Genomic DNA, 19,719 nt, shown 5'->3' on the forward strand with positions numbered 1-19,719 from the left:
TATGTACACAGACGAGCAAACATAAACGTGCACACAGAGTTATGTACACAGGCGCAAAGTCACACACATGTAGACACACACAGTTAACCAGGCACAGAAATACTCACACATGCACAGACACACAGGTGTACAGTCACACCTGACATTCAGACACAGAGAAACAGCACATACGCACACAGCAGCACAGGTAGCAAGCACCGAGTGCAGTATGGTCCAAGGGACAACTGCACTCCGTGACACTGGGGTCTCAGAGGCTTGCTCCCCGAGGAACCCACTCCATTTCTCCACGGGAAGCAGCAGAAGGAGCTTCAGGGACCCACCCTGTCATCAACCTCCCTCCATGGTCCATGGGCACAAGCCCTCTGAGGGATACTTGGCCTGGCTCCCTCCGGCTCGAAGGACTGCTGGATGCCAGTTCTCACCACATGAGTTCTGTGTGATTGTGGCACAGAGTAACTGCCCACTCACCCCAGGACTCAGACATGGGTCCACCCCTATGCACCGGACTCCGCCTCTCAGACGTGGGCCCGCCCCTAGGCATGGGCCCGCCCCTGGACACCAGACTCTGCCTCCAGATGTGGACCCGCCCCTGGGCACTAGACTCTGCCCCTCAGACATGGACCCGCCCCTGCACACTAGGCCCGCCCCCAAGGCATGGGCCCTCCCCTGGGCACCAGACACTGCCCCTCAGATGTGCATCAGTAGATTCTATTGTTCAGATGCAGGTCCACCCCTGAGCACCAGATCCTGCCCCGTGGAACTGGAACTCTCTTGTTGATTTAGGCTCACCCCTAAGGCCGCCCCACAGTCTGGGTTCCACCCCCAGCCTGCGGGATCCCCGTGGAAGTGAGGTGTCAGCACTCATCCCTCCACTTGAAGACCAGCCTGAGCAGGACTGAGGAGTACATGGTGGTGCTGGACTGACACAGAGGGAGAGAAGCACATGGCGGCTAGTGGGACCAGTAGTGCAGTGATTAAGTGCTCCATTTCAGGGCTCCAGACACAAAGAGGAAGCACTTAGTTTGCATTATAAGCGTTGTTATGGGGCATCGAGTTGGAAGCGGCCAGCGGCTGAGCCTCCACTAGGTCTGTGAAGGCCACACAAGAGAGAGAGAGAGCCCACCGCATAACTGTGGGTCAGCAGCCAGGGCTCCTTCCAGTTCACCATAGCCCTGGGGACCCTGCGGGTGGGCTCTCTGTCCTGCACTGGGCCACCGTGAGTCAGAGCCGATGGGAGGGCAGTGGGTCGGGCTTTTGGGGAGCTGAGGAGGGTTTCCTGCAGGAGTAAGGTTCAGGAAGAGCCAGGTTTAGAGAACAGTGCTTGTGAAGGCCTTGAGGGTGAGGTGGTCCTGACCATGTCCCAGGAGTTGAGTAGGGGCGATGCTGAGAGGACCGTCAGAGAGGGCAGTGTCCTTGAAATGGACTGCTGGCCTCAGCGCCCCCAGATGCAATTCTGGCCTGGAGCCTGTCTGTCCAGACCCACAGCATACGGGGAGGCCCAGTCCCGCTCGAAGAGCTGCCGCAGCTGCTCCTGCACCGTGGGGACCCCCTGCTGGCCATGGGGTGCTCTCTGGCTGACCACTAGGCCGACACCTGAAGTGCTGCTGAAGTAATCCTCAGACCAGTTGGAGGTGCCTGGGGAGGTGGACAGGTGCTTGTCACGGGGCTCACAGGACCCGTGCAGGCTTGAAGGTGCTTCCTGGCTACCTGGCTTCCTCCAGCCCCCATACGGCAGCCCTGGCTCTGGCACGCATGGCCAGCCAGCTCCTGAGATGTGGACCTCTCCCAGGATCCTGACCAAAGAGGGGTGGACAGATGGCCCGGCTAGGGTTCTGAAGGCTCTGTGTTGAGGATTCTTCACCTGCCCAGTGTGGCCATGGGAAGCTGGCAATGCCTGCTCACCAAGTCCACCAGGGACCTGGACCCCTTCTGAAGCTCCCCTGTACCGAAGGTTCATGCTGGGTCCCTGGCCCACCCTTAGCACCCTCGTCTATCGCTAGTGACACACTCGGTTCCATCCACGCACCCCAGAGACTAAATCACTCTGTGGGTTTAGGCCTCGGGTGTCATGCCGCCCCCTCGGCTTCAACGCCCTGGGCAGGGACTGGCCCCAGTCTTTTCCTGCACTCACCAATATAGGCTGCCTTCTCGGTGACCATGAACTTGCTGTGGTCCACTCTGCTGAAGGGGACACTGGAGTAGTTCCCCGCAGGCACGATGAAAACTTTCTTCAGGGCAAACAGAGGTGTCAGGCTGGGTAGGGGACAGGGACTGCTTTGCCCACTATCCCCTGGGAGAGGTTCTCACCACGTCCACAAAGATGCCCGCTGAAGGGTTCCTAAGAGCCTGCAGAGACCGCAGGTAGGGAAACATGGTGGGGTCCGTGTTGAGCCAACAGCTGACCAGCAGCTTCACGTGGACGCCCCTGCTGAAGGCTGCTGCCCTTAGGGTGTTGTCGAGCACTGGCCAGTACCTGAGTTAAGCAGGGCTGGGTGAGTCTGCAGGAGGTGCTCTGAACAGTGATCACAGCAGAGTGGGCCTGACTGCCCAGGCCCTGCCCACGCCCTGCCCACTCACCAACGCCACCCATGCATCAGGTCCCACCCATGAGCCTGACTCTGCCCACGCACCTGACTCCGCCTCACGCACCTGGCTCCACCCATATATCGGCCCCGCCCATTCACCCAGCTCCCTCCATGCACCCGCCCAGCCCACTCACTAACGCTGTCCATACATCAGGTCCTGCCTATGTTCCCAGCTTCATCCACACACCCAACTCGCCGCCCGCGCGCGCACCCCTCGCCGCCCGCGCACACCTGGGCGTGCGGCTAAAGCGCGTGGTGGGGAAGTACTCCATGACCGAGGCGTAGAGAAACTCGCGTGCCTGCCCCATCACTGTCAGCAGTGCGTCGAGGTCTCGCGTGCGGCCATGGGGGCAGAGCACGGGTGGCGAGGCCTGCCAGAGGGGCTCAGTGAGGACCTAACTCCATCCCTTAGCCGGACGCTTGGCCAGACCAACTCCGTGTGTGGTGGAAGAGGCCGAGCAGGGCCCTGGAGCAGCCTCAGTCCATGTGGGAAAACAGGACGGGGCCAGCAGGCCCTCCCCGGCCCAGGGAGTCTGCTCAGGGGCCCGAGTCTGAGGAACCCTGAGCAGTGGGGCGGGCCCACTATTGTCCCGGGGAAGGTTCCTGGCTGGTCGCCCCTCGGTCACTGGGTCTCGGCCTCCATGGAGAAGGCCATTTGGGCCTGGGGAACAGTGATAGGACAGTGATGCAATCAGCCCCTCACCGAGAAGTAGGCAGCGGTGGGCACCCCGTGGAAGTGACCCCGGAAGGGCCGGAAGCGGTTAACGTTGGTTGAGACGTTCCGAGGCCAGGCTTTGGGGAGGATGGCCTTGGGTGCGCCCAGCATCCAGTAGGTCTGGAAAGTCTTGTCCAGGTCTCGGGCCAGATGGCTGCAGTTATAAATGACCACGCCCAGCTCCTTCACCTGTAGACAGGTCAAGGGCTGGAGAGGTGTGGCTTCAGGTCTCCCACCTTCACCAGGCGCACTGAGGGGATGCAACTGGGAGTCCCCAGGTCCTCCAGATGGGGCCCCACTGCTGCACCTCAAGGCTTGCTGGAGCACAGCCGCTACTACAGGGGGCCTTCTGCAGCACCCTCTGGAGGGCCCCAAACTAGAGAGTGCACTTGCAGTGGAGCTCAGGGCTTTGATGGTCTGGAATGATGTCCTGTGAGAACCCGCAAGGAGGCAGGCGGCTTCGTCTCACAGCGACCACACGCAGTAGCCGCCACATCCGTGGGCCCACGGTCCACCGCCATTTCTAGGAGGCCCCAGCTCGGCGGTGTCCCCTGCCCTCCCTCGGTCAGCATCCTGCTTCAAACCAGTCTCCTGCTGCCGTCACTGCTGAGACATCACAGATGTCACTCAGCTTCCCTCGGTCGACTTGTGATGCCATCTTTGTCCAGGAACCTGCTGTCCACCTGGGGACCCAAGCTCAGTGCCCTGGACTTACCTGCGTCAGGGACCGCCAGTCCATGTTGGCACTGCCCAGGTAGACATGCCGCCTGTCCACCACCCAGAACTTGGAGTGCAGAACGCCACCAGTGAGCCGCCCCATGGGCACACGCCGCACCTGGGCACCTGGCAGAACACAAGAAGCCCACAGGCTCGTCATGCTGACCTGGGGAGCTGATGCTCACACCCCAAGTCAGTCCTTGTCGCCAGTACTGCTCTGCTGCTGAGGCATCACCCCTCCTCTTCAGGGCTGGCCAGGCCTCCAGGCCACCGGGATTCCTGCTCCCGATTGAGGGTCCCTGTCTGGTCCGCTCTGCCTCCCTTCCTCCCTCTCTCTGTCCCTCTGTCCATCCTTCCTTCCCTCCCACCCACCAATTTCCTTCCTTCACTCCCTCCCTCCATCCATCCTTCCTTCCTTGCCTCCCTCCCTCTCTCCCTCCATCCTTCCTCCCTCCTTCCCGAGAGCTTGCACTGCCTGGTGCTCTGGTCAGGGGCTGGCATGACAGTCCAGGGTGAGCAGATGGAGTGCCCTGCCCTTCCCTCTAGGCTGAGGTGGCTCGGGGTGGGGGGCACCCAGCCTCAGACCACACAGCCCTGTCCTGCCCTCGTCCCAGGGTCCAGGGCCCGCTGAGCTCACAGGCACCTACCCCGGGCAGCCAGCACCCGCAGGTCTGTAGACTTCGTGGCCAGCGTTGGGTTGCTGGTGGCCACAGCCAAGGAGATGTTCTTGTCCAAGAGCTGCAGCAGCTTCTGCAGAAGTGCCTCTCCCTGGGGGCAGACGGAATGTGGGGCTGGCCCCCAAGATGACTTCTTCACTCCCTCTCAGGAGCATGTCCGGGGCTTGGCCCTCTCTTTCCCATCTCCAAGCCAGCCCGGGGCCTTGTCCCCATCCTCCTCCACCCCCAAAACTGGCCCAGGGCATGGCCCCATAGCCCAGTGCAGCAGGGCCCTCAAGTCAGGGGGCCTACCAGCTGGGAGGAGGAGTCATGGATGCCGATGTCAGGCCCTGTGAGGGACCAGTAGTAGGAGGCCACATGGACACTCTCCTGGGCAATGTCGAGTAGCCGCAGCCAGGCCTGGGCTAGCGGCTGGGCAGTCAGATTAGACAGAGGCAAGTTCTGGGGTATGCTCTCCACGAGGACCAGCCTGCACAGTGGGGAGAACAGACTGAGTTCCCCCAGCCCCCTCCTCAGGAGAACTCATACTCGAGGAACAAGGTGGCTGAGCCCCTCCCAGTCCCCACCTCATAGACCCCACCTGGGAACAAGGAGCCTGAGTGCCTCACACAGACCCCACTTCGGGAGGGCCCAGAATCAAGAGATAGGGACAGGGCCTGGGGAACATGGTGCTTCACAGCCTGGCACCTCCTTGACTGGGCAGATGCAAGTCTAATTCAGCAATCTTCAGGGGCAGAAGGACCCTGCAGATGGTCCAGGGAGAGGGTGGATGGGGTGGGCTAGAAAGCCAATTTAGGGCCAGGTTCCAGCCCACCTCACCCCAGAAGGGTGCCCTGGGTCCAGCAGAACCAATGGGTCCGGTGTCACTGACTCAGAAGGAGGAGATTGGCCTGAAGTGCATAGACTTATCTCCAGGTGTGCAAGACAGGTGGTGGGACAAGTATGCAGGTAGGGGGCAGGGGGGAAGGTGGGGAAGTGGGGCCAGGGGGCAGGTGGGGGTCAGGTGTGCAAGATCAAGGGACAGTCATGCAGGGGCAGAGATGAGTTGTAGATGGGGTACAGGTGTGAGGTGGGGGGCAGGTGTACAGTGTGGGGTAGAGGGGACCAAGGAGAGATGCGGGTGAGGTAGGGATGTGTACTGTGAGGGACAGGTGTGCAGAGGGCTGCTCTTCTCCAGCTTCACTTCCTGCCTGGACAGGAGCGTCATGGGGGCTCGGGTACAGGTGGACATGGGGCTTCTCTGGGGGAGTTGAACTGGGTCTTGGGTGGAGACGGGGCAGAGCTTCTCTGAGGTGGTCTGGTGGGGGTGGGCAGAGGTGGACGAGGTGTTTCCCTGGGAGGAGTCGGTCTGGGGGTCTCCGGTGGCCATGGAGCCTGGGCAGCAGGACTGATTCTGGCTCCCACGCACTGGCAGTTGTCCTGCCGTGTGGACACCTCCTCTTCTCTGAGATCCCAGGCCAGGTGGGCGCCACGGTGCCAGGATGGGGCAGGTTCCTCCTCAAGTTGTCTCTCGCCCGAGGTGGATGGAAGGGATGCTTGCCACAGGAGGAGAGCAAGGGCCAAGGCCCCGAGGCTCAGAACTGCCAGGCCTCCCAGCACCTGCAGTGGAGTCAAGGGTCACCTTGGGTCCTGGGGCAGCTCTGAGTGTTCCAGGTTGCAAAGGGGGCTGTCCAGGCTCTGGGGGTTGAACTGAGCAGAATGGCGCTCCCTCATGGACAAGCATTAGAGTAGCCAGGTTCCCTTGGGATGCTGTGGGCAGATCCTTGTAGCCCAGACTGCTGGATTTGCCCTCCAACATGTGACTCCAGCCCTCAAGGACCTGATGGCTGACCAACTCCTGTCCTCTCCATGCTGACCAAGGCTCCACTATCTCTATGGTCCCCTCACACCTGGCTGTCCCTGTAGTGGGCTGTGGAGCAGGGCCAGGGATGGATCCCCATGCTTCTCTGTGGAGGTCTCAGGGCCACCTGTAAGGGACACTCTGCGTCACCAGCATGGGGCAGCCTGGCTGCTGGACCAGAGACAAGCCCATGGGGATACCCTCCCTAGACACTCCTGGGACCCCAGGAGCCCTGGGCGCTTCTGCTGCCCATGTCTGGGGCCACTGAGGAGTTGTTGACTCCTCGCTACAGCCCACAGCACAGGCTGACTCAGGGGCAGCTTCTGAGTGGACCCCAATGTGTCCACCCGCACTGAAACCCTAGAGCTGGACGCTAATGTGTCCATCCCCACTGAAACCCTGGAGCACAGCCCTGGTGGGTCTTTGCACCACAGCAGCTGGGTGGTTTCCTTTCTTTTTTTCCACTTTCGCTGTGTTCTCTCCCGTGCGCATCAGCTACATGGGTGGGAGTGTCCCCTCGTCCTCTCTCTGGAAAGGGGGGACTGCCAGGTGTCTGCATCTCAGTTCCTTGTCTCAACTGCAATGCAAATGAGGCTCAAACCGCTTCTGCTTTCCCCAGCATGCCTGCCTACAGCCCAACACCATGCCCCTTTGCCCCCCACCTGCGGTCCTGAGGGCCTGACAGCCTGAGGGCCTGAGGGCCTGAGGGCCTGAGGGCAGAGGCCTGGGTATGAGGAAAAGCCTGGGTGATCCTGGTGGTCCTGGAGCCCTGGGAAACATCTCCTTCTGGTGGACATAACCAGGCTGTTCCTGGCTCATGGTGGCCTGTGGTGGTCAGTGGTGTCCTCAACAAGGCCAGAATCTGGCACCTGGGCTGCCAAACTTCAGAGGTACCAGGGGTTGGTCTCCAAGGCTCTGGCCCTTACAGCTTGGGAGCAGGGCTAGCAGGACCTGGAACTCTACAGTGCGGCTCAGATGTGGAGCCCCAGAAGTCACCTCGAGAGAGGCTCCAGGTGTGGGAGACCTCAGAGAACCTCAACAAACTTGACACCTCATGCCCAGGTGCCAGAGTGGAAACCAGTCTTTCCCTCCCACCTGGGGCCGATAGGAGCCCAAGGTGCCCCACAAAGTGTCCACAGAGTGGACCTCAGTCTCCCATCCCCACAAAAGCAGAGTGCCCCTTTACAGGACAATGGTGGAGTATGCCCTTCCTCTACTGAAGTCTGGGGCACCCACACTGGGCTGGCAGGGACCCTGGGTCCCCCAGACAAGTTGTGCCTCCCCTCCCTGAACTTTGTCCCCACCCTGGAGTCATTGAGGCACTTCCTATGGCCACAGGTCCCCAGAACAGAAGGGGATCTCCAACTTCACCATCCCAGAAGCTGGGGAGACTGGTCCCTGGGTGGGGTTTATGTGTTCTGGGCCCTACTAACTGGCCATGTTGAGAGAATGACCCAGCGATGGTGGCACCTCCAAGCAGTGGGCACAGGTGACAAGCCACCAAGCTTGCCCAGCCTGCAGTGGCTGGTCCCCACCTTCCACCCTGCATGGCTGACAGAGGACCATGGCCGTGGGAGCCCCTGAAGTCTGGCCCTTCTTGCCTGGCTTCCCTCTCACCTCTGGGGCGGCTGCCTTGGCACCCATAGCGTCCAGCACAGTCTGCAGTGGAGTACCTCCCGGCACCCAGCTCTCCACACACTCTCCCCCTTAGATGCACTTCCTCTCTGCTTTCACCCTCTGCATGTCTGAAAGACATCTGTGGAGCAGGCAGGCTGGAGGGCGTGGCCTGCACAGGGTGGGGGCATCCCTCCCACTAACTGCTAGCCAGTGCCTCATCCACGGTTGCAGACTCCTGACCTCTGGGGTTCACGGTGGCCTCATGGCTGCTGGAGCTCAGTCTGCACCTCTGAGCTCCCAACAGCCGACTTCCTGAAAGTCCGCAGGTTTTTGGTTTGAATTTGGACTCCAAATTCATACAGCAGCACTCAGCTTTAAGGGAGGCTGGGAAACAGGCTCCCCACTCTGGAGAATTCAGGGAACTAGCTGCTGGGACCTCAACTTGGGGAATGGAAACAAAAATTGGAGAATGTGAGGGTGTGGCTGGGATCCCATACTGCAGAATGTGGGGGTGTGGCTGGACCCAGAGAGGAATCCACCTGCCACACTGGGGTTCCCTGAGTACAAGGCAGTGTTGTCCTGTGACCAGCACCCTCACAGCACCACCATCCCTGACTGAAGTCTGGATGACTGTACTCCACCCTCTGAGGGGTGATGGGGTGGGGATGTTCCATGAGGGGTTGGTGACAGGACATGTCCCCTGGACTGGCAAAGACACCAGGCCTGTCCAGGAAGACTAGGTCAGCAGTAAGTATCCCGGGCTGGGTGTCCACCCCCAGGGCGTCTGGACTGGAAGGGTGGGGACACACAGCTCACATCTTAGAGCTTCTACCATGTCACAGACAGGCAAAAGCTCTCCTCTGGTTAGGCACCCCAAGCCCACTCTCCTGCTCGGCCGGCAGACACGCTGTTCTGAGCCAGACCCCAGCTCCATCCAGCACTGCCGTGGTAAAGGACACAGATCTGGTGCTGCGTTCAGGGCCCTTCCTCTTGCTCGGGTTTTGTATTTCTCATTGCTTTTCCTCTGGTTTTGTGTTCTTCCCCCATTCCTTCTGCCTTCTCTTTTAATCTCACTTCCTTACTGATTCTTTTTTCTCTAATCCGCCTACTTTATAATCCCAGAGGTATGAGGTTTGAATCCATCAGAAGCTCTGCTGGAGGAGGGGCAATCTACTCCTGTACCAGTCAGATCCAGTATGATGGTATACACACACAAAATAATAATAAAAAAAAGTCTCATAATCCGCCAGCCTTATGTACCTGAATCAAGACTTCGGTTTTCTTGGTGTCAAGATGTAACAAAAATCGAAGGCTGTAATCTTTGATCTTCTGCAATAAGTGCGTTAAGTCTTCCCTTTCTGCAAGCAAGGTTGTGTCACCTGTCCAATACAGGCCGTTGACAGGTCCCCCTTCAATCCTGACACCAGTTTCTTCTTGATCAAGTCCAGCTTGAGTGGTTTTCCCAGTGTACAGATTGCTTGGGTATGGGGAAAGGACACAATCTTACACACCTTTTCTGAATTTAAAGCGGACCATAAACTTGTTATTTGCTGCTGAGTGGGAACTGACTCCTAGCTGACTCTGCAGTGAATTTCCAAAGGCTGGAGATCTCCTGGGAGTTGGCTGTCCATCTCGCTCACAGAGCTCCGGTGGGTTCACACAGTGCGCCGCTGCACTGCCAGCTTAGCTCTTTACCACAGAGGCACCAGAGTCCTCTTACGCCATGGAGAGAGCAGCACAATTTTCTTTTCAGCAAAATAAAAATTTACTTTGATTTGTGCTGTTGTACGGTGTAAGTCCAGTGTAAGTCCAGCGGACAGAGAGTGGGCTGGAGCTCCCCAATTAAAACAAGCTTGGAAGGAGTGGCATTCATTTCCATAATAGCTTGCTTCCAGAAACCCTATGAACCTGGAGAGAGGATCAAAGACACCCAAGTGTTGAGGACTCTCCTTCATAGGGTCAATATGAGTCACCTGCGACTCGACGGCACTTAACAACAACAGTGTAAGTGACCATCTTCGGCATTTCCCCCCCAAAAAATACTTCCTTGAAGAAAGTAACTAAATACTGCACAGAAATTACATGGGATTTTTTTCCTGAACATGATGTTTATATTTGCCAATAATAAATTACCTGGAGACAAAGTCACCCATTTGCAGTGTGTTTACCAGTTTGTCCATATAATGCAGGACCCGAAGTAGGCTCAGAACCAGCCACTCCCCTCATAAGTAGCTCCTAAGCTCACTGGCAACCCTTCCTCCCCTAAAGTCCACACCACTTATGCCCACCACCCCCGGCTCTCAGATGCCCACATGTCCCCCCATCTGGTATGCTGCTGTCCCCAGCTCTAGCACATAGGCCCCTGCCTGTCTCCTGGACCCTCTGCTCTCTCTCCCCCCACATCACCTCTAGTTTGTTTCCTGTCTCACTTCTCACACCCTGGCCTTCAAATCCCTCCGCCCTTGGGGCCCAGAACTTTCTCCATGGCACTGCCATGTCCTCTCAGCCAGAACCTTCCAGGCTGAGAAACACCCTTTGCTTTTCTGACTGCTGTACCAGCTGTCCACGGCAGAACCCAAATCTCAGACCCTGACCTCACCCTCTGCAGGGCAGCCTGACCCGTTGCTGAGATTTCTCTTCCCACCTGCAGACCTGGGGTGCCACAGCCCATGAAACTCAGAGCCACAAACAGACATCTCAGGACGCAGAACCATCTGGATCCAGGGCCGTCCCAGGACCTGGTGGGGTAAAAGTGACCCCCAAAGGGTCTATACTTGCTCCAGTGGCCCCTGGCCATCTGTCTCAAGGACCTCCATGCAGCCCAAGGGGCAGGGCAGTGGTCACCTTCAGACCCCCATAAGGGGCTGCAAACATGCCAAGAGGTCACTTTGGAGGTGCCTGACTAGAAGTTTCTCTCAAGCGCAAGGGGTGCGGCGATGTGGTGTGGTCTTGGTGCTCCCTGTGGAACCTGTACCCCCATCAGCTGTGACGGGAACGTGTCCAGCCCCGGGCAGCACTGACATACCCACATTCTTATTTCTGCACCAATGTCCAGACAAGGTTTTATCCTCTCCACTAGTGTGCCCCATAGTGGCACCTTCTCTGAATTGCAGTCTCTAGAGTGGGACTTCCAAGGTGTCTCTGCAGTGTGGGGGAGGACCCCCATGGCTGCCACTGGTGAGGGAAAAACCAGACTGGAGACACTGGTGTGTCACCATGTGATAGAAGAATGATTTATTAGAACAAATTCCATGAGAAATCATATAAAATAAGCATTTTCTTAAAGACACCCACACAACCACCTGAGAACGGACACCCCCCAAAAAAACTCAGACAAATAAGTTACAGGCCCCACACCCAGGCTGGCCATGTACCGAGGGGTGAGAAACCTCAACACGGGAGAAAAGATGAACTTGTGAATGAAAGTAAATCTTACGGCAATTGCCAAGGAGGGGTGGGTGGACAAGGACCCCCCCCAGTGAGACAGACATGGGTGGCGAGGCCAGGCTATGGGCAGCTGTGTGGGCATGCAGGGCAGGCGAGGCTAACACCTCCCCCAAGTGGACAGACTCTCAGATGGGACAGGGCAGGACCCCTCCCACTGCGCACGTAAACACAGGAGGGGCAGGGTGCTCAGGACCCAAGCACACGACTCAACACCCACAAATGTAAACACAGCAAGCTGGCTCCCAGCAGCAGACGGCCAGCATCACCCGCGTGGGCTCCAGAACCAACCCAGCCACCTGGTGGGGGACACTCCCTCTCCCACTGGCCATGCTAACGGCTCTTTGGCTTTGAGCATCCCCAGATTCAACTGCCTCCAGGGACAGAGCTGCTCTCAGCTGAGACTCCTGAGAAGTCAGATCAGGACCCCAGAGCACTCCTGGAGAAAGGGACCCGAGGTGCAGCCAGCTGAGCTAGGGGCTTCCAGAAGCTCGATTTCTAGCCACTTAGGCTCGGTGTGCCTCTCCAAATCACCAGGACCAAGGCCGGATCCAAGTGCAAAGCCACCTCAGCTCCTCCCATGTACGTGTGCCTGTGCTGCTCCCCAAGCCCACCCCACGGCTCCCAGGCAGGTGTGGGTATACGTGTGCCCGTGCTGCTCCCCGAGCCCACGGCTCCCAGACAGCCCTTAGAGGCAGGGCTTTGGCAGTTGTGTTGGCACTGAAGACAGACGCAGTGGCCTTCTAGCCAGAAGCCTGTCACAGTCACACCTCCCCTGGGCAGTGCCATGGCCCTGGCTCAGCAGGTATCCAGGCCTCTCTGAGTGAAGCTGGCCAGCTTCTTCTCTCAGCCCGGGGTGGGCACTGGCCCCAGCTCTGTGTTTGGCACTAAAGGTCCGCCGTAGCCTTCATCAGCCCCTTTGGGGTGGTCACTCAGCTCTGCATGCCAGGAGGGTCCCACTGCAGCCCAAACTCTCCTCAGCAAGACAAAAATGACAGCGATGAAGATGAGGTGGGGACCACTGATGGGCCAGGAGGTGGCCGAGCTGGAGTTTGGGGAGGAGTGCTGGCAGGCCGGAAAACGGGCACGGCCACACAAGTGTGGGCTATGGCACATGTGGGGGTGTAGGTGGTGAGCCAGCCAGTATGGCAGGGGACACAGGACAAACTGGGTGGAGGTGGCCTAAATGAGGAAATGCTCTGCATCGGGGAGGAAGTCGGGCAGGAATACTGGGTCCAGGAGCCCTGTGGACCCACAGTTCACCCGCGGCTGGAAGCCCCTCGGCCGCAGGGTGGGCAGCAGTGTCTCCGCCGAGGGTGACGGGCTCTGGCTGGCTGGCTGGACTCTTCCTGGATGAACCTGGCCTCCTGAGCTCTTGTTCCCCGTCACGAGGTCCAGGTTCCCACTGGGGTCCACAATGGCGTTGATGACTGCAGGCAATGAGGTGCAGAGGTGCTGACCTGCCCACTGGGGGCACCTGACTGAGACTCCGCCTTCCCCCCACCCACCAAGGGTGCCCAGCTACTGCCCTGGCCACTCCCTTGCTGAGGTTGCCTGCCTGCCAGACCCCTGACCTGCCTCCACACCATGGGCTCTTCGGGTCCCACGAGACCCAGGTGACCCCCCCCCCCATCCCCTAAAGCCATGCTGGCCACGCCCACCTTCCAGCTGCTTCTGCACGCGCCTCAATTCCTTCAGGATGGAGCTGATCTCCTGGAAAGAAGAAGGGCCTGGCCTAGAACTCCTGACCCCATCTGCCAGTCCAGTCCAGGCAAGGGCGGGGAGCTTTGGCTAGGGGGGCAGTGGGGGTCCCCCTCCTGCCGCGGGCAACCCCTACCTTGTTGGACGTCTTCAAGATGGGCACCTCGTTCTCAGCATTGAGCCTGGCCTCCAAGTCCTCCCACGCGTGCCCCGTGTTCTGGAAAAGAATCCTGCCCGCCAGGGGAAGGGGAGCAGGGTCACCACTCACCCTGACCCGGGGACTGCCCTGCTGGACTGTGTCCAGGGCACCCCAGCTCAGGGGTCGGGGACGGATGGGGGTGTGTCTCCCTCCTCCCACCCCCAAAGGCCCCTCCCCTTCCCTGGTCCTGTCCTGCCCTCCCCCCAGGCTCCTCCTCTCCTGGCCCCCGCCCCAACCCCCTTCCCCTATGCCTGGCCCCGCCCCCAGGCCCATGGCCTCTCACTTCATCTTCTCTGTGAGACTCTCTGTGTTCTCACGGATGGCTTGTGACAACTGGGACACGGGGTTCAGCATTAAGTTATCAAAGATCACCTGGAAGGAGCGGGGTGTCAGGCTCTTGTGCCCCTGCGCCCCCCCGCCCCGTGCCCGACCAGGCATGCTAGTTAAGGGGCATGCCTCTTCGCGGTTCCGAGGCCTCGTCTTGGAGGCCAGGGGTTCCTCACGACTGTTGTTCATGTTCTGGTCAAACTCCCTGGAGTCCAGGGCGCCGGGTGGCACCTTCTGGAAATTGAGGCTGGCCTCGGGGATGCGCTGCACCAGCTGCAGAGGATCACAGGGGTGCCCGCAGCCCCGTTTGTGCGGGTCCCACCAATGCCCCTAACACTGACCCCTGCCCTCTAGCATCACCTGGGCCTCTGGCGCTCACCTCCTCGCGTGCAGAGATGGTGGAGGCAGGGGTACTGGGCACGTTGCTGAGAGAGGGACTGCGAGTAGGGCCTGGCGAGGCCAGCGGGTCACTGTCACCAGCCACGTCATGGATCTCACGGGCCAGGATGGCCACATCCTTCACCAGTGTTTGGCTTAGTCTGAGAACAGGAGAATGGGGGAGGGGCACAAAGGCCCTGATGTATGTGCCCACCCCAAGGCCGAGTCCTCGCAGGGTGGGGAGAGGCGCTGTCCTCCAGCGGCCACTCCAGATCCTGCCCACGCCCACATCTGCTGTGAGGAGTGAGGGGCGGGGACACATTCTGCCCACACCCCCGTGTGGCAGTCTATCACAATGCCCCCAAGCAGCCCAGTCAAAGCCAAGCAGGTTGCGTTCTGAACCGACTTGTTTTTCTAGATCCTGTGGTCATGAGCAGCCCTGGGCTGGACAGGCCCTTTCCCCTCTCGCTTCCAGCCATGCTGGCTGTGGAACTAAAGGAAGGCTCCACCTCAGGTTCCGTCTGCACCAGCCTACCGTCCCTTGATCTGACCCTGTATGGGCTCTGTGCAGGGGGATGGTCCGTGCAGGGGCCCCTTGGGAATGTGGGGCGGTCTGTGTCAGGGACCATCTGGGAGTGAAGTGGTTGTGGAGTGGTCGGTGTGGGGGTGCTCTGTGTGTGGGCTGTTGTACGGGGACGTCTGTAGAGGGGCCAGCCTGTGTAGGGGGTCATCTGTAGGATATACATTGGTGGTTCTGTGCCCCAGGCTGAACCCTCTCCAAACCCTCACGGTACTGCTCCTTGTTCAGGACGTTTTTCTTTCTGAATGAACGGAGGGCAAAGTTTTTGAGTCTGTCTTCCTGACTTTCCTTCTCGGGGGCACAGCAGCACCTTTCCTGGCCGGGAGTCCCATTCTCCACCCCAAGACACTTCCCCCATCTCCAGGGACCAGCTCCAAGACAAAGTTCATTTGCAGTAAAGACTGTGATGGGGTCCCCGGGCATGGAAACCCCACCCTCCTGGCAGCTCTCTCTTCACTCAGTCACCTGGCCCCTGACCGTGCCCATTCAGTGGAGGATGGCTCTGCGCTCACGTCCACAACCCTCTCCCTGGCCGCTCACCTGGCAATCTCTGCTATTTCAGTGGTCTGCACCATGAGGCCATATGGGTCGGCCAACTCCTCGACGTCTGTGTCCCGGGAGCCGGGGGCCCGGGGCCGGGAGTGGTGGGAGCCGCCTGCCCGCGGGGTCTGCGTGGCTGTTGAGGCATGGGAGCGCGTGTGTTTGGGGGAGCCACACTCTTCCTCCGAGGTGGATGTGTAATCCGAGCCCTGCTGCCGGCGCCCCACGGCTGGCCAGATGAATCAGTTTCAGAAGCAAGAAGAAACCAGTGCCCTCAGCACCCAAAGCCCTGCCCAGTGACCCCACAGCGCTCAAGCCTGGCCATCACCGCCTGCACACCAAACACACAGGCTTGGGCAGCATTCAGCTGAGGTTCAGGCTAGCCACAGGACCACTGCCCACTACAGCAAGGAAGACGCCTCAGCAGACACTACCCTCCACCATTGCCAAGCCCCACCTGGCATGACCTCGGCAGGGTGAGCCCACCTGGCGCCTCAGTCCCACCTGCCCTGGGCCCCAGGGTCCCATGACTGCAGGTGGGGCAAAGGCTTGCTGGGGCGGGAAGCAGTGTAATCGTAGCAAGCGCAATGTATACTTGCCAAGCAGAGTCCTTGCTACATGACCACTAGCCTCACTCTGTTCTTTCTTGCTCAGAGGGCAGCCCCGACTGGCACCCAGAGGGCATAGGGAAGTGGCCAAGCAGGGATGGCTCTGGTCTGGACAGGAATCTTGGGGTTCCACCACCCGCACCCAGGGCCCACACTCACTGGAGGAGGGGTAGCGGGCACTGCCCGGGCGGGCCCTGCTGAAGGGCTGGCGGGAGGCCGTGGAGGCCGTGGCGGTCTTCCTGGCAGCAGCCCGAGCCTCGGCCATGGTGGGCTTGCGGCTGGTACAGTACAATTCAGCGCTTCGGCCAGAGAAGCCGGAGCGGGCAGGGGTGGCTTCGGTGTCACCGGTGCCGGTGAAGGAGCCTGCCCGCTTCCGGGGCATGGCCAGGATGTCCAGTCGCGACAGCTTCTTGGTCTGCTCCGTGGGCGGCCTCGCTGTCGGCTCGGGGTTGCCAGGGGTGCCCCGCTCCCCATCTGCAGCCTCCGTGTCCAAGGCATCGCCCAGGCGAGCTCGCCGCAGCCGGGAGGCCCGAGTGGGCCTTGGAGTGGACAGGCTGTTGGAGCGAGTCAGGGCCTGCTGCACCTTCTGAGCACTGCTGGGCGCTCGGCTCTGCTCCTCCCGTACGGCAGGGGATGGCAGGGTGGCCGCTGGCTTTCTCCGGGGGCCTGGTCGCCCCACCCTGGCCGACCCAGATGTCTCCTGGTCTGATGTGACAACGTCTGAGCTGGGCAGGTGGGTGGGGCTGGAACCTCGATCCTCATCCGGCCAGTCCAGAGACCCTCGGGGCCCGTGACCTCGCCTTATGGACAGGCGCCGGGCCAGTTCTCCACGGCCAGCATCTGCTGGGCCTGCTGAGCGCTGCTGCTTCTCTGACAGCCGTCCCTTGGCGCTGCTCAGGGCGGAGCCCCCTGGGTCTTGTGTGCCCGGCAGCCTGTCCTTCTGAGGGCCAGTTGTTGGGGGGATGTGGGGCTGGGCCCATTTTTGCCGCTGAGCAGGCTGGCCAAGCTGGCGGTGTCGGAGTCACCAGACAGGGAATCCTCAGGTGGCCGGGAGGGGCTGCGACCCCCAGTCTTTGCCTCTGCAGACCTGGAGAGCAGCTGGGCCTCCAGGGCGGCCAGCGCTGTCTCTGTCTCTTTCAGGATCAGGTGCGTGTCCTGGGTGTGGAGGTCTGAGCGGGCAGTTCGCACAGCAGCCAGGTCCTGGAGTAGGGGGTGACTGGAGATGTTGGGGAGCTTGCCTGGGGCCGGTGGGCCACTAGCTGACTCCTTGGTGAAGCTCTCCTGCCGGATGAAGGCCAGGGCCTCTTTTGGCGGGGCTGGGTCAGGGCCTGTCGGCTCTGGGGGGTGCCCTCCACACAGTTGGATGACCATGCGCCCGCTGGTGCTCACGTAGAGCCCGTCCTGAGACTGTGTGCCCGGCGGGGCTGCCCACTGCACAGGCACCTGACCCTGGCCCCCTGTGTCCCCTGGAGTTGTGCAGGACTTCCTGGCGAGGACAGCCTCTCCATTTTGGTCTCCAATGAAGAAGGAGATGGGGGCTGGCTACCCTGGGGTCCAGGATGGGCGTCGGCCTTGTGTGCTGGCTGGTACCTCCTGGGGACTACAGTGTCTTCCAGGCGGCTTCCCCTTGCCCTGCTCAGGGTCCCACCCACCGTCCGACCCACTGGCATCACTGAGACTATCGGGGTCCAGATCCTCTCGGCCAAAGAGTGGGCTGCTGGCTGGCTCACTGCTGGGCTCCAGCGGCCCAGGCCCAGCCTTCCTGGTGGCCTCTGGACCTGCGGGACTGTCTGCTCGCTCACTGGGCAGCTGCGGGAGGAGGCGCCGTGTCCGTGAGGGCAGGGACACCTCAGGCTCTGTTACGCGGCGGCCAGCACCATCTTCTGCAAAAGTGGAATGACAGCTGGTCAGGAAGCTGCTGGGTGTGCACACAACTGTCCCAGGAGCTGTCCTGGTAGCCCTCTGAGGTCCCAGCACACGCCTCACCTGCCAAGCCAGGGTCTGAGTAGCTGTCAGCCAGGCTGGCCCAGCGGGACACCCACTTCTGAGTCACTGTGCAGCCCTGCAGAGGAAAGGGCAGAAGATGGACACGAGTGGGCAGAGCAGAGTGAGCAGGGAAGGGTGTGGGGGCAGGGCTGACCTGGGGGGGTGAGCAGGCAGGGGTGTGAGGGGCCAGGTGTCAGAACGGGGTGTGTGTGTGTGTGTGTGCGCGCGCGAGAGGGGCAGGGGTGTAAGGGGCAAGGTGTGAGAACGGGGTGTGTGTGTGGGTGTGAGGGGTGTGAGGGGCAGGGCTGAGGACCTGAGGGAGGTGAGCAGACAGGGCGGGGCATAAGCTCACAGGGGAGGGGACAGGAGGGCCACAGGAAGGACAGATGGGTGCCAACACATTAACTATAACCCAACTGCATCTTTAGTTAGGGCCTGCTGTTGGTCGGGGCACACAGACACGGGTGCCTGGCTCCTGAGTCAGCCTTGCTGGGCTGTACCTGCTGCTCTGGCTGTGAGGCTGCGGCACCTGGTGGCCGGGATGCAAACTCCTGCAGAAGGGCAAGTCGCTGGGCCACATCCCCCTCAGCTGCCTCTTCTCTGTCATCTCTGATGACGGGACGGAAAGTGGCCGAGGACGTCCTAGACAGCTCTGGTGACTCAAACACTCCAAAAACCTGCCAGGAAGGGACAAGCAGGGCCCGCAGTTGGGGTACTGATCTCATCCCTTGACAGACACAAGCCCTACCCGAGGCTACCGTCAGGGCAGAGGGCCTGCTTGGTCAGACTGGTCCGTGAGCCGGCCTGGGATTGCAGGGCTAACCCAGGCTAACTAATCCTCAGTATAGCCAGCCTCCAGCACCCTCACAACCAGGCACAGCCAAGCCTGAACGGAGCTCCCATACCCAGTCCCTGCAACTTACTCGGTCCATCCCCCACTTGGGCCCCCAATCTCTAGTCAGTTCCGTCATCTCGCCCACCTGGTGCGACATCACCCCAGTCCTCACACAGTCCCATCCTGCCCCGTCCACAAGAGGCATCACTATCCCAGTTCCCATTCAGTCCCACTTCCATCAGCCCATTTGACAGCCACATGGTACTCTATCACCCAATCCCCACCCACTCCCACCTTAACCCTGCTCACCAGACACCCATCACCCCAATCCCTGCTTATTCTACGCTGCCCACCAGGTACATCATTCAGGCCCCACCCACATGACACCCTATCCCCCAATTCCCACCCACTCCCTCTCTACCCCATCCCCCACATCATCATCCAGGCCCCGCTCACATGACATGTGCTCACCCAACCCCCAACCCACACCTGCTCTGCCCCCCCATCAGACGCTACCATCCACCACCCACACGGTTCTCTATCACTCAGTCCCCGCCCACCTGGCCTATCAACACCCAGGCCCCGCCCACATGACATCCGCTCACCCAATCCCCGCCCACCTGACACCCATCACCACCAGTCCTCGCTCCGCCCACCTGGTAAATCACCACGCCCACTCCCCCACTGCCCGCCCACCTGGTCGATCATCTTGCGGGCTTCCTCCACTTCCTGGTCCTGCACCTCGGTCTCGATGGTGTAGGTACCTGCATCGCTGAGGCTGTCATCCTCCTCCTGTTTGCGTGCCTTGGTCAGCTGGGGGTCTGTGGGCGGTGGGGGCGCAGGGCCGCCCTGCGATGGTGAGGGGGCCCGGGGCACCTTGTCGGGGCCCGGCCGGGCAGCAGGGGCGGCCTCGCGGGCACACTGCGCCATGAAGTCCTGGGCCAGGCGGGAGCGGCGGCCCACGCTGCCA

At 60.5% G+C, this 19,719-nt stretch overlaps 2 protein-coding genes across 2 annotated transcripts in view; both read right to left on the bottom strand.

Annotated features, from left to right (window-relative positions):
* Positions 1–1,432: 1,432 nt before the first annotated feature.
* Positions 1,433–8,178, bottom strand: PLD4 (phospholipase D family, member 4). The gene is made up of 10 exons (XM_006902703.1): positions 8,152–8,178; positions 6,103–6,293; positions 4,986–5,163; positions 4,665–4,785; positions 4,016–4,143; positions 3,289–3,489; positions 2,817–2,956; positions 2,308–2,473; positions 2,132–2,228; positions 1,433–1,635 (listed from the first exon to the last, which is right to left on the bottom strand). Exons 1-10 carry the CDS (start codon positions 8,176–8,178, stop codon positions 1,433–1,435), a joined length of 1,452 nt encoding a protein of 483 aa, XP_006902765.1.
* A 4,599-nt stretch (positions 8,179–12,777) lies between these two features.
* The window catches only part of CEP170B (centrosomal protein 170B), a 16,920-nt gene continuing 9,978 nt past the window's right edge, over positions 12,778–19,719 (bottom strand). The window contains 13 exon segments of the mRNA XM_006903687.1: positions 12,778–13,025; positions 13,257–13,308; positions 13,433–13,526; positions 13,779–13,867; positions 13,952–14,095; positions 14,202–14,361; positions 15,321–15,549; positions 16,088–16,885; positions 16,888–17,811; positions 17,915–17,990; positions 18,216–18,227; positions 18,415–18,591; positions 19,446–19,713. Coding sequence (XP_006903749.1) covers positions 12,778–13,025; positions 13,257–13,308; positions 13,433–13,526; positions 13,779–13,867; positions 13,952–14,095; positions 14,202–14,361; positions 15,321–15,549; positions 16,088–16,885; positions 16,888–17,811; positions 17,915–17,990; positions 18,216–18,227; positions 18,415–18,591; positions 19,446–19,713 — 3,271 coding nt within the window.

This window comes from Elephantulus edwardii, unplaced genomic scaffold, assembly GCF_000299155.1.
Source record: "Elephantulus edwardii isolate Elephantulus edwardi_28Jun2011 unplaced genomic scaffold, EleEdw1.0 scaffold00440, whole genome shotgun sequence".
Classification (NCBI taxonomy): Eukaryota; Metazoa; Chordata; class Mammalia; order Macroscelidea; family Macroscelididae; genus Elephantulus; species Elephantulus edwardii.